Raw genomic sequence first — 17574 nt, 5'->3', positions numbered from 1 at the left:
TTTACAGTTTTAACAAAATTAGAATGTTCAAAAATTTAAAAAACCTTCCAAATTATTAGTCATTTTGTACGGATTATCTTCAATTATAGCTTTAATTTCAAACATAGGACTTGCCTGCATGAAAAAAAGAGAGCAGACTAATGACTTTCATGGATTTATTATGACTAGTTTTGACCATTACAAGTGACCTCAACGGTTCTCACCATAATTTTGTAGAAGTACAAGACAAATGTGTACGTCAAGGTAGAGAGGCAGAACCAACTCATGAGCTGACCTTCCAACATCGGTATCTTAGAGCCACTTTTCTTATTCTCTCCTCTTTGAAAACAGAAACTTGAAACTGGCAATAATTTTGACCAATGGTGAGTATGAGACTACTATGTATTCTCTATACTAGGGAAAAAATAACATGGATAGAGGGACCAGAAATGGTACCCCAGTTTTGTGATATAGCCCACAATCTCAAAATAAGATACTATAAAGCCACCTGTATGCTGTTACTTCTCAAATACATGCAGAGAGTAAGTAAAAATTTAGTGGCTAAAAGGCAATGCTTTCTGATATCATCACAATCATCAATTCTCAGTGATGTTTTTCTAATTAGTAAGTGCATAATCTAACTTCGTAAGTTTATACATTTTTTCCTCCATAGGACTCAATAAATTACTTCTATTTTGAATTTTTTTTTTTTTTTTTTTTTTTTTTTGACAGAGTGTTGCTCTGTCGCCCAGGCTGGAGTGCAGTAGCGCGATCTCGGCTCACTGCAAGCTCCGCCTCCCGGGTTCACGCCATTCTCCTGCCTCAGCCTCTCCAAGTAGCTGGGACTACATGCGCCCGTCACCACCCGCGGCTAATTTTTTTTGTATTTTTAGTAGAGACGGGGTTTCACCGTGGTCTCGATCTCCTGAGCTCGTGATCCGCCCACCTCGGCCTCCCAAAGTGCTGGGATTACAAGCGTGAGCCACCGCGCCCGGCCGTATTTTGAAATTTTCAATCAGAGACCTTATAAACATTTCTTTTGCTTACATGGTTTTACACAAAAGAGTTAGTTGCTCATCACCACGTACATGGAACTTTTAAAAAAGTAATTCACATAGTTAATTTATGGTGTGAAAAAACGTAAAGGAAATATCAGAAGAAAAATTAGTTTTGTAAAACTAGAGGTCTATTAAAAACATTTCCAATATATGCCAATACGCTTTGCAAAAATATTCAGGGTTTTTTATTCAATACTAAAACATTAATATATTTTTATTGATTCTGATTATGACATGTTTGGATGTCAGAAGGTTTGCTACAATGAAAACCCATTGTATTTTGGTCAATATATTTAATTCCATTTTTCGAGCATTCAAGTTTGAAATACAGTCAAGTTTTATAAGATTTCTGATCTTATTTTCTGATCTAATATGTACCTGCAGGTCAAAACTGTAAAAGCAATTCTGTTAAGACTTTGGAACTGAAAACCACTTGAGGGGAAAAAGTACTATTTAACAGTCACTATTCTAAGCCTTCACTGCTTCCCATTTTGTATGCAAAACTCTGAAGGTTCAGCTTTTGGTTTTTAAATTCACAGCTTCCAAAACCCAGCAGGCAATTTTATGTTAGAATCCTAATTTAGAGATGGAAAAAAAAACAAATCTGTGAGAGTTAAATTAAGATTGGTTCTGCTATATAATGCTCAAAATAAATTTTACGTTTTTATATACAAAGTAAATTGTCATTTCTGCAAATGCAATTTGTCAGTTAGATGACAATGTTTAAAAAAAATTTAAACTTTCCTTTTACAATGCAGGCAGACAAAACAGAACAAACATGACATCAATGATATACTAGTAAAATACACTAAGTCCAATAAAAGATGAAGAAACTACAAGGAGAAACTAGAATGGAAAATAGGCTACAGGGACTATATGGGTTTATTAACACAAAGAATTTTTGAGTCTGGCCTAAATAATTAATTGCCTTTGACATCATTTTGCTTTCCCTTTGTTATAGTACATATTTCTCAAAGTCAGCAATACCTTGTCTACCTGTCCTGTCTGGGAGACTGAAAGATAAAGGTCTGTAAGAGAGAAGAATGGAAAGAGCTAGAAAGATCAGGATATTCGGAAAAAAAAGAGGACTGACTTTCAAAAAGTAGTGACTAAATTCAGACCCATTTATCCATCTTAAGAATAACATGAAATCCATAAAAGCTAACAGATCTCCCCAACCCCACCCCTCTACCTCCACCCCCAGGGAGTCCTTTTATCCTTAGGCAGGCTCCTCAGTGCCTCTTATACTTCCCCCGAATCCCATCAACCTCCCAGCTTAAACCCTCCTCTCCCAATATTCCAATGTTACAGTAAACCATTTTTCTATCAAAACAGAATAGATGGAAATACATTCAGAGTGTATCTTTGCTTCTCTCTTTTAGGATCTCGGAGAGCTTTGCTTCTACCTGTCTAGGTATTGGGAATTAAACTGGTTCACTTTTTTCCACTATCAGAAATGTACTAACTTTAGACCAACACAATAAAAGCTTTGATTTCTGACAAAGGCCCCTAGATAAATGCATGTTTTGTTTAAAAAGCTGTGTCTTAATTATACCCAGACTGATTTTTAAATATAAATGATGTTCCTAAGATATTACTTAAATGATTTTTAAAAATACTGATAACCAGTTCTTTTCATCAATCATGACATTCTCGATTTTAAACAAGTCTTTTTTTGTGTGTTTGTTTTTGAGACAGAGTCTTACTCTGTCATCCAGGCTGGAGTGCAGTGGTGTAATCTTGGCTCACTGCAACCTCCGCCTCCCAGATTCGGGCGATTCTTGCGCCTCAGGCTCCAGAGCAACTAGGATTACAGGCAAGTGCCACCATGCCTGGATAATTTTTTTGTATTTTTAGTAGAGACGGGATTTCACCGTATTTCCCAGGCTGGTCTCAAACTCCTGACCTCAGGTGAGCAGATCACCTGAGTGATCCCAAAGCGCTGGGATTACAGGCATGAGCCACTGCGCCCAGCCAAACAAGTCTTTAAGTTTGTGCTTATATAATAAATTTTAACTGAAATTTAGTAAGAAGATTAGTAAAAGTTTATACTTTGCTTTCAAGTAATTTTGTTTCATTCTGCAGAGTAGTATCTCTGGTAAATTTAACCAATTGAAGTAACATGGACACGAAACATATGAAAGCTTTTGACATTTCAATGTGTCTGGAATAAAGGTAGAAGCCTTTCAAACATACTTAAAATATACAAAAGCTATGAAAAATTAGTCTTCATGATTTTCAGTGCTGTTTTAAAAAGATGATCAGGACTAAACGGCCTCACTTTGACTTGAAATCCGATTTCATAACTAAAATATTAGCAGACGTTACATGTATAGAAAATATATAATTTTGTAGTTTATCCCCAATCAGACTTAAAACATACTTTCTTGTAAAAGACAAAAAAAAAGAGAAACTAATTTGGTACCAGATAACAATTATGTATGATGCAAGATGATCAGGGAATGAATAATAGAAGTAATTACCAGTATTCTAAACTATTTTAAATAGCATTATTTCTGTGAATAGATTTTAAGTTATAGTATTCTTATAACTATTTCCATTGAAATGTAAATTACGCATTTTACTGCTCTTTATAGATAAGAAAAAATTGCCTCATTAACGAAGTTTTATTCAATAATCAAAAAGCAAATACCCATTATGCAATAATTACAGGTCCTTCATGACTTTTGTCAATATAGCACATTAACCCATTTATGCCGGAGGTTGCCAACTTTTTTTTGTGAAAAATCAGACCTTGGGGATGACCTTGAGCAGTAGGATATAAATAACTCCCACAAGCTTAGCATTCCAATAATGGAACACCAGGCATAAATGTGTTAAGTAGCAGAAGAAAAAGAAGGACCACCACCAATGAAAAGGACTTAACTACCTGCAAAGGTGAAAATTCCAGACAACTGGTCAATATTTTTTACAGATGATTATACAGAATTCACAAATTACTAGATACTCATTCATTATACCAGTTATTAAAGGATTGCATCACTGTTTGTCCCTTGGCATTTAAAATCTATAACCATACAGTTTTGCAAAGCAATGTTTAACAAATGACACACATTTTAAGTTCTTTTAAAACTTTAAAAGCAATAGCTCAGGGTTTATAATAATCTTTTCTTTAATAAATAATATATTGCAAGTCAGTTATATTACATTATGAGTCTTTTTCCTTGTCCTAAAACAAAATTTTGTCTATTAACCTAGTTTACATTTTCTACTTTCAAAAGCCAATATTTTAAAAATTGGCTATAGGACAAACAAAACATATAGTTAGTCGAGATAATCTTAGCTCTAAATCACCATTATAAACTTCTCCTTTGGGAAACCAACAGGAATGGGAAATTGACATAAAGAAAAATGCAAGACTATTTTAAATTTAAAACAGAACATTGGAAAATGTTTTATAAGCTTCAACTGTTTCTAGATTTGAGGTTTATTCTTCATCCTGTGTTTTCTTCAATTAAAATGGACACAGAATTGAGTTAAACTGATCCTTCAAAATGCCAACAAGGTAAAATTTTTCAGAACTCACCTGTTGTAAATTAATGCCAGTGTATTTTTAATACCTTGATGCTTTCATAGTAATATTTACTTTAAATCAACGAAACATCTGAGCTTAACACTAATAATTATAAAAATAAAGTTTGTTTTTTCCAATCTGAGTTATGACTGCAAATACCAAATGTAAAAGTATCCTCAAACAAGTTGGGTGGTGAATGAGATATTAAAATTATTGATCTTTCTTTTTTTTTTTTTTGAGATGAAGTTTTACTCTGTTGCCCAGGAGTACAGTGACGTGATCTCAGCTCACTGCAACCTCCACCTCCGGGGTTCAAGTGATTCTTGTGCCTCAGCCTCCTGAGTAGCTGGGATTACAGGTGCGCTCTACGTGCCCAGCTAATTTATTTATTTTTATTTTTATTTTTTTAGTACAGACGGGGTTTCACCATGTTAGCCAGGCTAGTCTCGAACTCCTGACCTCAAATGATAAAACTATTGATCTTTCTAAACCTCTGCTAGGGTAATAAACAACCAAAATAATGTGAACCCGTGTGGCTCAGCTATAGCACCTGCTACTGATATTCAGACTCGTGCTTAAGGGAAGAGACACTAAAATTCTGAAGTAGGGTTTTATACAATGCTAAAGTGCTGGTTGTTTCTCATTTATCCAATCTAAGGTTGAATCTAACAGCAGAAAGTTAGCTAAGTATAACAAACCGATCTTATAGAATGCAATAAAGACCATGGATATATATGTACTAATGTCTAAAATATGTGACTTAACTAACTTGTCAGTGAAATCTTAGGGAAAGATCTAGAATTAAAAGATTAAGGTATTGAATTTCTTTTTTGAATGTGAACTCAAACATGCTAGGCATTTATTAGTAACTTGAAACATTACTTACTTCCTTGTAAGAATTCCATTTCCTGTCCTTTCCCTTTCCAGAAGTAGTTTTGTAACACAAAATTTATATATCTTTAAAATATTAGATTTCCTTGATAATTACTGACTGAAGTTTTACAAAGCAAATATTAGATTCCATTATTCAGATAATTCTTTTAAGCAATAAGATTTGGAATTGTGCTTATTACCCAAGGCAGCTATGACTGTGGCTAAAAGAAGAATACACAAAGCTGTTTGGTAGATAATAGTCACAGAACCTTTAGCATACTAATATGTGTATATTCCATTTCTTAAAAACTTAATAAGCATAACGGCTGAACCTAAAGGGTGATACTGAAGGACAAACAGTGAAAACTACAAATCATGCGTAATCTGTCATCATGCTTAGAACCTTCCTTAACTACAGCATTTTCCATTCTTACCTCAGATTTTTCCAGCTTATTTTGTGCATCAATTTGTGTAACAATCTCATTCATATTTGTCTCCAATACCATTCCCCCCATCACCATTTCTGCAAGAATATTGTGAACCTAAAGGGAATAAAAGAATATATACCCATAAAGAAAATTCACTAAAAAGAAGTTTCATGATTCACTTTTTGTTTCAAATACCACTTTGTCTATGTTAAAAGTATGAGCGGTAAAAACAACTTGGAGTAAGGGCTCATAATCCACTTTCATCACTACTGTGAAGCCCTAGGCAGTTATATAACCTCCTTAAGTCTGAGCTGAATGGGCTATAAAACAAAAACAATAGTACTACCTTCATAGGACGGTTGAAAGGAATAAACAAGGTAATCCGACGCAGTACTCAAAACAAAGTAAATGACTAGTAAACATTAACTACCATTATTATTATTATGTGAAGCTTAATACTAAAATATGATTTATAAGGGCCTTTTATGCCAGATTCTTAGCCAACAATAATTAAGTTGTTATTTTACACTCATAGTACTTAATGAAGCAATGTAGTACAGTACTTCTAACAGGCTTTAGATTGGAAAAAGGTAGAATTTTTTAAATTGTGGGTACTTTTACCCCCAAACCCTCTACACATGTAATATTCAGATTTCTTCTAATAAATACATCTTACAATGACTAAAAATGATGTCTTCCATTGGGGAGTAAAAATGTAACTTCATGTCTTTTCATAAGGTATTACTGGATCAAAAAATCAACAGTTCAGAGCTGAATTACATTTCACAGAAGAATCTACTCTGCTATAATTTTTTTAAAATAATGTGGTAAGGTTAGAAAGGGAGACTCCAAAATTAGATAAGTATGAATACTGACTCTACCACTTATTACTTGTAGCCCTTGAGCAGTTACTTCAGCTCTCTGAGTCTGTTACTTTATTTACGAGAGACAGAAATAATATAGGCACCTCCTAGGATTACCATAACAATTAAACAAATAACTTATGTAAGTGCTTAGCATAGAACCACTGGGTATTATAAGGTAATTTTTTTTTCAAGAAACTCTTTTTAGGAGTTAAATATATATTACTCAATTTAAATTTCTTTGTAAGATTTCATGCAAATTTATTCATAATTTTAAAAATATCCCTGGAGGCTGGGTATGGTGGCTCACACCTGTAATCCCAACACTTTGGGAGGACAAGGTGGACAGATCACTGGCAATATGGCAAAACCCTGTCTTTACAAAAAATGCAGAAAATTAGCCAGGCATAGTGCCTCACGTCTGTACTTCCAGCTACTCGGGAGGCTGACCCAGGAGGACTGCCTGAGCCCGGGAAGTGGAGAGTGCAGTGAGCTGAAATCACACTACTGCACTCTAGCCTGGGCAACATAGTGAGACCCTGTCTCAAAAAAAAAAAAAAAAAAGAGTCATCATTATTTACTGTTTTTCACTTTGGAAACATGGACACCTCATGCACAAATTTGGAAGACAAAATTTATATAAATTAATTTTCCTAGACAACCAAACCAAACCAGACATCACAGTGTTTTGAAAACTACCGTAACTTAAAAAAAAAAAAAAAACAGAATATAGGCAAATGACTAAAAGTTCATACAGAAACTTATGTATGAACAACAATAGTCCCTACCACACTCTGCATCTGTTATTTAGTCCCTTTATCCAAAGCTAATCAGCTAGCTGTATCTTAGGTATCCTAGAAAACTTGCTGTGCACATACTTGTTATACGTGTGTATATGCATATCTAATTTACACAAATGAGAACATATTACATACATTAATTTTTGCAGTTCTGCAAGAAAATAAAAGAATTGAAAGAGGCAGGAAAGAATAAGAAATTAAGTTAGGAAAACCATAAAAGAGACTGGTGCCTGATATACATATGACAGTGATAAATGAAACTGTGTTGGTAAGAGCAAACAAACAAAAATATAAAAACTTAAAACAGTGAATCAACATTAATTATTAGACACATATTTTTATAATGAGATCTCTCACTGATCTCTGTCAGAGAAGCAAGTTGCAAATATGGAAAACGAGAAAGCCAGAAGAAATTGTGTAGTATTGTACTAGATTCTGAGGTATTAAGAAGTCGTCAATGATTTTTAATATACATATCAAGATCTAGAAACAGCTGTGTGCGTATACATAAATCTATTTCCCAGCTCAGTTCACTAAGAACTAGGAGTCATGTCACCCCAGTAACAATGAGCAAACACAGTGCCCAAATCGTCATTTCTAAACATCATTCTCTACTGAAAGAAGCCAGGGTTCCTTGGAGAAATGGCTGACTTGAGGGCTGGAGCAGAAAATATACAAGATGCTCTGTTCATTGAAAAGGCCAAGAAACAGTGAGCAACTTCATAATTATGAGCACCTCTAGACTGTGGTTACTATATACCATCGTCAACAAAAAGGAATCAGGGCTCCTAGAAAAGAATGGTTGACAACATGTCTGGGACAGGAAATGAATAAAATGAGTTGGGAACATCTAGCTGGACCACAACACAGCTACCAAAGCCTATGACAGGGGGTGGGTCACGTCAAATGAACTAGCAAAGATAATCTGAAGGGGTTCCCACTGGCCAAAGATGGGCAACTTGAACATAAAAGAAAATAATGTCTGCAACTGATTAAAACAAATCAAATATATTAAAAATTTCACATCATAGGATACTAAAAAACTTAAATGATCTTTTTTGGTGGATATTAGAAAAGCAACCAGTTATGAAAATTGGTAACTATAAAGAAAAATACTCTAGAATTTATCTGGCCTTTCCTATATAAACTGTGCCTTTTATTTAAACCCATCTTTGTCTTCAGTGAATTATTTCATTCAGTGCACTTTTAGTGTATTGAATATTATTTCTACCTTTAATTATACTTTCTCTTTTCTCCCAATATTTGTAAGTTTGATCTAATTTTATTACACTATTCTCTTCCTTTTAAATATGAGACTCTACTGTGCTTATTCTTCCCAATAATAAATATCGCTCCCTCTTAAATGACTTTATTATTATTTATAAAACAAATATCAAGTCTTTCTAGACCACTGAGAGACCTTGTTTTCCTACTAAAATACTTTAATTATTCCTCATTTTTTTTTCTCTCAATTGGATAAGACCCTCCAAGTACTTGTATAATACATGTTAAATGTATCCTTCAAAGTCTCTTATCTTCTTCTTCATGTTTTCTATCTTTCAGTCTTATGCTTTGGGATTATTTCCTACACTTGATCTTCTACCTTTAATTCAAGCCTCAATTGTGACCACCTTCTTTAAAAGTTTTCAGTCTGAAAAACTCTTTTCAAGCCCAAGAAGACTTTTCCAAATCTTAAGTACTTTTAAAATCATTTTAAAATTTCAAGTGAGGCCAGGTGGTGGCACACACCTATAATCCCAATGCTTTGGGAGGACAAGGCAGGAGGATCACTTGAGGCCTGGAGTTCAAGACCAGCCTGGGCAACACAGCAAGACCCCAGCCATACCAAAATAAATAAATTTTAAAATTATAAAATTTCAAGTGCTACTCTATCTTCTCCAGTAGTTCTTTTCCATGGAGTGTAATTTCTGATTGTTCAATCTGTTAATCTCTCTTGTTCAGATGGCAGTGCTTTTTTTCTATTGGCTTACTGTGCTCAGGGCTGGCTTCCAAGATGTTATTAATGGCTAGCTCCTTTATTTGGTGAAACTAAAAGGAGTCTCTCATTCTGTGCCTGTGGTTAAAGACCAGGCTATCCAAATCCTCAAGAGGGACCAGGTTGGAGGAAACCACTCTGCTCTTAAGTCTTCATTCCGTCACCCTCAAGGGTAGGGAAGACACCTGGGCCTCCAATCAGATCTCTACCCTAATCACTTGTGGAGGCAAGTGGTGGAATGCAGAGAGGAGAACAGAGTATATTAATACCTGTCATTATCAAAGTCATACATTCTCCAAACCAAGCCCTGCACAGAATCTTTAGCTCTCTCATTTTGACCTGGATTTTGATGCTTTGTTCCAATAAGGGCAACAACACGGGGCCACCCAATTGGAGCCACACTATACAGGAAATGGGCAGATAACTCAGCAGCTCTCCCAGTAAATCCACAATATAGTGTAAGTAAGAAACAAACTGAATGATTCACATTTTAGGATTTTAGGGGTAATAACCACAGCATACCTTAGCTGTAAGTGACAAAGGGTCTGACTCCATTTTTGATGTTTGTCTGCTCACAGCCTTCAAGTTCTACTAGTCCCCATTCCTCTTCTGCCCCATATCTGGACAAGCTGTTAAGAAGGTCTGGATGCTCCTTCCTTTACACTAGTGGAAAGTTCAGACTACCTAAGACCTGGCCCACATGCAGAAATCCTCACACCCCATCCCCACCACCAAACCACCATAAAACCTAAGCCCCGTGTTGTTCTCTGCTTTCTCCAGAAAGCCTCATTATGTGAGTAATAAACCTTTTCGTATCCTCTTGGGGCATCTGTGACATTGTTAGTCTCTACATACAAACCAACTGTGAGTAGGGGCGGGTCTGTCCCACTACTTCAGGGTGACTACACTAGCCTATGTGATTGACACAGTTACTAGCACGTAAAGATTTATAAAAAGAAACTGGTAACAACCACAATAAAAGAAAATGTGTGACAGTGGTTTACAAGTTGGGCAGCTGGCCACATAGAAACTGTTATATTGGAGGCTGGAAAGTTACAGATCCAAGTTTGCAGTGGCAAAATATTTGGTACAATTATCATCTGTGGTACCCTGAAAAGCAGATAAATTTACCCAATGAAAACTTTTTTTCTGACATAGAAACTAACAGTGTTCTGGATAGTGGCAGCTTTGTTACCATGGATCCCAAAATGACAGCATGTGGAATACGATAAACATACTGTGTGAATGGGAAATAACCCTTTTTTGTTTTAAGGGGCTAACATTTTCATGTTCGCTACTGCAACATAAATTAGCTCATCCTGACTGATAACAAAAGGGGTATTCTCTACAACTTTCTCTTTTCATCTACTCAGTTGTGACCCAGAAGCAGTCTGAGGGTGGTGTGCAAACCGCCCTATGTCTTGCCTTCAAGAAAATGTGAGCTGTGGCCGGGCATGGTGGCTCACACCTGTAATCCCAGCACTCTGGGAGGCTGAGGCAGGCGGATCACGAGGTCAGGAGATCGAGACCACCCTGGCTAACACCGTGAAATCCCATCTCTACTAAAAAAATACAAAAAAATTAGCCAAGCGTGGTGGCGGGCGCCTGTAATCCGAGCTACTCGGGAGGCAGAGGCAGGATAATGGAGTGAACCTGGGAGGTGGAGCTTGCATTAAGTCACCAAGATCGCCACTACACTCCAGCCTGGGCAACAGAGCGAGACTCCATCTCAAAAAAAACAAACAAAAAAAAAACAAAAAAAAAAACGTGAGCTGAGCCAGTCAGAAGATCCCTACTGCTGGAAGGTCCAGAGCTGCTTAAAAGTTGAAATTTAAAAAATATATATATTTTTTAAGTTGAAAATAATTTTCATCAAAGGGCTGACAGCAAAGTTAGCATTGTCTTGGAGAATAGAAAGGAAATACTTATTTGATCTCTGACTCTTGGTATCCTAAAACTTTTGTCTCCTTGCCTTGAAAAAATAAAACAAGATCTTAGCCCAGAGAAAAGAGAGACAACTAATTTTGGCAGGTTCTAAAATAGTGATATAGTGTTGTGTAAAATGAACAGGCTAACACAAAATACATATTGTATGATCCCATCTTTATTGTTTTAAAGATGTATTTGTTTAAAGATTATTTGTTTTAAAGATGTAAAATCAAGAACTATACATATTCTAAAATGTTAACACTAGGCAATCTCTAGGATAGGGATGATTTTCACTTATTTTTCTGATCTGTATTTTCTGATTTTTCTAAAATGAATGCATACTAATGAGAAATAGAAGTTTTGAAAACATTTTGTGTCATGTATGGAAGTTGCAGATGAGTACAGCTTAATTTCCTTAAAAACTTCTATTCTCTTTCTCTAGTAAAAAAATATAAGAACCTTACTCTTACCATCACATTTCACAAGAGAGTCCTCAATTTTCTTAAAAGATGGTAAATGTATTTATATAAGCTAATGGTGACCTCTCCGCAGTCATTTTAAAACACAGCTTTCTAAAAATTTTAATCACGTACCAAAACATAAATTTTTTTCTTTTTTGATACAGGGTCTCACTCTGTCACCCAGGCTGAAGTTCGGTGGCACAATCATGGCTCACTACGGTCTCAGCCTCCCCAGGCTCAGGTGATCCCCTCTCCTCAGCCTCCCAACCAACTAGGACTACAGATGCATAACACCACACCTGGCCAATTTTTGTATTTTTTGTAGAGACCGGGTTTTGCCATGTTGCCCAGGATGGCCTCAAACTCCTGGGCTCAAGCAATCCTCCAGCCTCAGCCTCCCAAAGTGCTGGGATTACAGACATGAGCACCTGCACCTGGTCTTCAAACATAATTTTGAATATTGTGAACCCTAATGACTAAAAATAACAAGCGCCTTTGTTAGTGTGAAAAAGCATTAGACATAGCAATTAGAGAAAAACAGCAGAACACTAAAAACAGACTCATAAAAATATGCTTAAGTACTCTGTCCAAAATGAATTAATTTATAAAATCAAACCACTTGGTAAATGAGAGATATGATCTAGAATATTGGCCAAAGAGAAAAGTATTTTTTTGACATTCACAAATAATGAAATGCATTCCTTGTACTTTGATTGTGATGCTGGTTACATGTACTATACACAGTAGCTGAAACTTAGTTTTGTAAGCTTAAAACTGTTGACTTTTAACACCTGTAAATTATGCCTCAATAAAGTCAAGTTTTAAAAATCACACTGGATTTTTTTTGCTAAAATTTTCAGACTCTTACTCAATAGTTGAATCACTCATAAAGAATCTCTTAGATTATACAAACTTAATACAGAAAAAAATCTGCACATAGTGAAAGTGGAATCTCTTCCTCCTGGGTTCCGTATCACAAATATCTACTAATACTGGTAGAAATCTGTCATTCTTTCTCTCACCGTCAGCTTTCAATAAGCCATCAAATCCTATCAATTCTACCTTCTTCCAAACCTAATCTTAGTGTTTTTCCTTCTTTCAAACCTCATCGTAGTGTCTTAGTCATTTCTTTCTGGACTACTGCAATAAACTCTTAATTGATTTCCATGTGTTTAATTTCCCAGCCTATCAATCCAATCTCCATAACACAAGAAAAAATCATTCTATCAAAAAAATATACCAACAAAGCAATAATAATGTCAGTAAAAACTTGTTTAAAAACATTAAATTGCCTCACAATGAAGTTCAAAATCATGGCATTAATGGTTCTTTTAAATTAGGCCTGTTGATCAGTATCAGTCCCTCCTCACAAAAAGGCCTATATTTTATATCTCTGCCAGTAGGACCATCCTCCCCTTTTCTATGTATGAAATACCTACTAATCTCTTAAAAATCCAGTTTAAATGTAATTTCCTCCATTCACAGTCTCCTAGGCAGAGGTAAGTGGTTCAGCTGTGTCCCCATTAACATGCTATACATACTATTATTATTTGTTAATGCCATTGTTTCCACCCTTAGATGTGAACTCCTCTAAGGCAGGATCTGAATCTTCTCCACCAAGCACAAAGCCTGGCTCACAGTAAAAACAGTTTATGAATTGAATAACAAAAGAATAAAAATAGAATTATTGATTAAAGCCATTTTTGCTATGACAATTATAAGTTAATGTTTTTCTTAAAAAGCTTAGATGTGACAATAGAAATAGTACCTTGTCTACATGGAAAATCAAATCCAGTTCACAGACATTTTCAAAACATTTGTCTAACGTTTCCACAAATACCTATGGAAAAAGAAAAAAGGTTTTGAGAACTGTTTAAATTTATTCAAACCTATTATCTATAAGGAAGGCAATTCTTAATTATGAACTAAAATTTTGTATTATACATTTATCTTTTTCAAACTAAAAATTGTATTAATGCAAAAAAAGGAAAAAAAGAATAGAGTCCTATCAAGTTTAACTACAGATAAACTACTTTTCAATACATTAAGTATAGAAAACAAAATAAACTTTTTTTGGAAATGACTAAAACTAGAAAGTCTTAGCACCATTTCTTACAAAAACACTTAAAAATACTCAACTAAGACTCCTTATTTTGATGTGAGGGGGAAGAAAGCTCATTAGGAAATATCTATCAAGAGAGGTGAGGCACAGTCCAAGTCCCTACTGTATCTAATGTAGCCAGTAATTTTTAATTATCAAATCAGTATAAAAGACCACTAAAAACTACTTATGGAAAAAGCACAGACTTTGGAATCAGACTTACCTGGGTTCAAACTCTAAACTGAATAACTTGTATGACCTCGGGTGGAAGAGTCACCTCAGCAGGCTTGCGTTGTTCAAACTCTGCACATTCCCATAAATGGACTGTTTTCAGGACTAGCCCTTGGCCAGCTCCTGAGAACTAAGCTCTGACCTTTCAGAAAGTTGTCTGATTAGAGTGTTTTCATATGCTGGAGGTCTCGGGCCATGCTGTACCAACTTGAGCAGGTACTTCATGTTAATAATGTGATTTATAGTGAATGCCTGCTTTTTCTCCCAGGATCTGAAGCTTATGTAGCCAAGGTCAGTCATGCAGGCATGACATACCAATGTGACTGACCCCCAGGGTAAACATCCCTGGTTGGGAATACACTGTACACATTATCACATATTTTGGGGGAAATTAAGCATGTCCTGTGTAACTCCAGGAGAAAGGAACACCTGACAGCTTGCAACTGGAGTCTTCCAGACTTCATCCCATGTGCCTCTGCTGATTTTACTCTGTATCCTTTTCACTATAATAAACCATAGCATGAATATAGCAACTTCTGAGTCCAGTGCATCCTAGTAAATCATTGAGATGATCTTGATGATCCCTGATGCAAACCTTCAAAAATCAATCTCTTAAATTCCACCTTGCATAGTTGTCACTGACTATTCTATTCCCATTTCTATTCTCACCACCCCTTTCAGCGGTAACTTAAGATAAAGGGACCATATAATTTATCATCCGAAATGGGGTAGTATTAAAAGTAAAAAGGAACAGCTATTAATAATAAATTATACAATAGTATGCAACATTATTATAATGTAATAACAGCCTGGAACAACAGCTATAAACCAGGACTATCCCTAGTTTATTGAAATGAATAGTCATCCCACTCTTCACAGGTGATCCTATGGGGAAAGGGGTAAAATGTAAACAAGAGGCTTCTTGCTATAGTTGCTCCTATGTAGGGCACGTTTCTACATATCCACAATCCAAGGTTCCTTCCTGGCATCAATGTTAGATGGCTAAGTGGACATGTAACTACAGTTCATCCTTGAACAACGTAAGGTTAGGGACTCCAACCCTCCAGGCAGTTGAAAATCCATGCCTAACTTTGACTTCCCCAAATCTACTAATAGTTTACTGTTGATGGAAGTCTTACCAATGACATTAATTAACACATATTTCATATTTGACAAAAAAAGGTGAAATAACGTTTTCATGCCTGCTGGGGTACGACTTCATGAAATTTCCTAAAAATTTCCTTTTCTTGTACAACGGTCTATATGTTGGATCCACTTATCTTGAAGTGGAAAGCAACCACAGCTGCAGATTTCAATCTAAGGTACATATCAAGTGATTCAACTTTTGCTGGTAATGTCATGACACTCTCTGCTTCTTGGGGGCACTTCCACCATCACTAGTGGCACTTGGTATGGGAGTTACCGTGGTGTTATTCAAGGATTACGATATTGAGTAAACATGATGAAAAATACGCAAGAACCAGAAGAGATTACTTTTTGCTCATTGGGAAATTATTAGCAGGACATAGCAATTTAAGCAGATACTCAAAACACTTGACCTCACCACAAGGAGGTGACAACAAAATTATTATACTTAATATATACAGTTAATTTTGTCTAGCTATAATTTAATTTCTGTGGGTATACAATAGGTATATATATCTGTGGGGTACATGAGATGTTTTGATACAGGCATGCAATGCACAATAATCACTTCAAGGAAAATGGGGTATCCATCCCCTCAAGCATTTATCCTTTGTGTTACAAACAATCCAATTATACATTTTTACTTATTTTTGAATGTACAATTCAATGACTGACTATAATCACCCTACTGAGCTATCAAATAGTAGGTCTTATTCATTCTATTTTTTGTATCCATTAACCATCTCCACAACTATCTCCACCTTTCTCCAACCCCCCACTACCCTTCCAAGTCTCTGGTAACCATCCTTCTACTCTCTATGTCCATGAGTTCAACTGTTTTGATTTTTAGGTCCTAAAATTAAGGAGAACATATGATGTTTGTCTTTCTGTGTCTGGCTTCTTTCACTTAACATAATGATCTCCAGTTCTATCCATCCATGTTGCTGCAAATGACAATATCATTCTTTTTGCTAGTACTCCATTGTGTATATGTACCACATTTTCTTTATCCATTATTCACCTGCTGATGAACACTTAGGTTGCTTCCAAATCTTAGATATTCTAAACAGTGCTGCAACAAATATGGGAGTGCAGGTATCTCTTTGATACACTGATTTCTTTTCTTTTGAATATATACCCAGCAGTGAGCTGGATCCTATGGTAGCTCTATTTCTAGTTTTTTGAGGAACCTCCAAACTGCTCCCCATCGTGGTTGTGCTAATTTATGTTCTCACCAAGTGTACAAGGGTTCCCTTTTCTCCGCATCCTTGCCAGCATTTATTATTGCCTGACTTTGCATATAAGCCATTTTAACTGGGATGAGATGATATCTCACTGCAGTTTTGCTTTACATTTCTCTGATGATCAATGATGTTGAGCACCTTTTCATATGCCTGTTTGGCATTTGTATGTCTTCTTTTGAGAAATGTCTATTCAAATCTTTTGCCCATTTTTTGGTTGAATTATTAGGGCACATGAAAGTCTGAAATCCAGTGGGGGAGTCAAATCTTAAAGCTCCAAAATGATCTCCTTTGACTCCATATCTCACATCCAAGTCACGCTGATGCAAGAGGTGGGCTCCCACAGCCTTGGACAGCTCCAACCCTGTGGCTTTACAGAGTACAGCGCCTCCCTCCTGGCTGCTTTCACAGGCTGGTGTTGAGCGTCTGTGGCTTTTCCAGGAATACAGTGCAAGCTGTCAGTGGATCTATCATTCTGGGATCTGGAGGATGACGGCCCTCTTCTCATAGCTCCACGAGGCAGTGCCCCAGTACGGACTCTGTGTGGGGGCTCTGACCCCACATTTCCCTTCCACACTGCCCTAGTAGAGGTTCTCCATGAGGGTCCCACCCATCTGTATCCTTTGTAATATTCTTTATAATAAGTGGGTAAATGTGTTCCCCTGAGTTCTGTAAAGTGCTCTGGGAAATTAATCAAACTGAGGAGGGGGGTCACAAGAATCCCAATTTACCATCACTCAATCAAAAGTACAGGTCACAAACTACTACTTGCAACTGGCATCTGAAGTGGGGGTAGCCTTGTGGGACTGTGTCATGGGATCTGATACTATCCCCACGTAGATACTGTCAGCAGTGAATTACAGGACACCCAGCAGGAGAACTGTTTGGTGTGTGGGGGACAAACTCCCACACATCTGGTGTCAGATGTATCGT

General features: G+C 36.2%; 1 protein-coding gene across 10 annotated transcripts in view; it reads right to left on the bottom strand.

Annotated features, from left to right (window-relative positions):
* AP3S1 (adaptor related protein complex 3 subunit sigma 1) overlaps positions 1 to 17574 on the bottom strand; it is a 69403-nt gene that overhangs the window by 5385 nt on the left and 46444 nt on the right. For 4 of the 10 annotated variants that reach the window (XM_055298678.2, XM_055298676.2, XM_063612929.1 and 1 more), the window contains 2 exons: positions 13691 to 13762; positions 5880 to 5987 (listed from right to left, as the gene is read on the bottom strand). The exons of 1 other annotated variant lie outside the window; for it this stretch is intronic. In XM_055298678.2, the coding sequence (XP_055154653.1) occupies positions 5880 to 5987; positions 13691 to 13762 (180 nt within the window). Of the gene's footprint in view, positions 1 to 2024; positions 2066 to 5879; positions 5988 to 13690; positions 13763 to 17574 lie in introns of all 10 variants that reach the window. 5 more of the 10 variants (XM_055298681.2, XM_055298682.2, XM_055298686.2 and 2 more) reach the window with 4 other exon arrangements.

This window comes from Symphalangus syndactylus, chromosome 11 (genome assembly GCF_028878055.3).
Source record: "Symphalangus syndactylus isolate Jambi chromosome 11, NHGRI_mSymSyn1-v2.1_pri, whole genome shotgun sequence".
NCBI classification, from domain to species: Eukaryota; Metazoa; Chordata; class Mammalia; order Primates; family Hylobatidae; genus Symphalangus; species Symphalangus syndactylus.
Note: the sequence above shows the minus strand (reverse complement) of the source record. Positions and strands in the feature narration are given on the sequence as shown.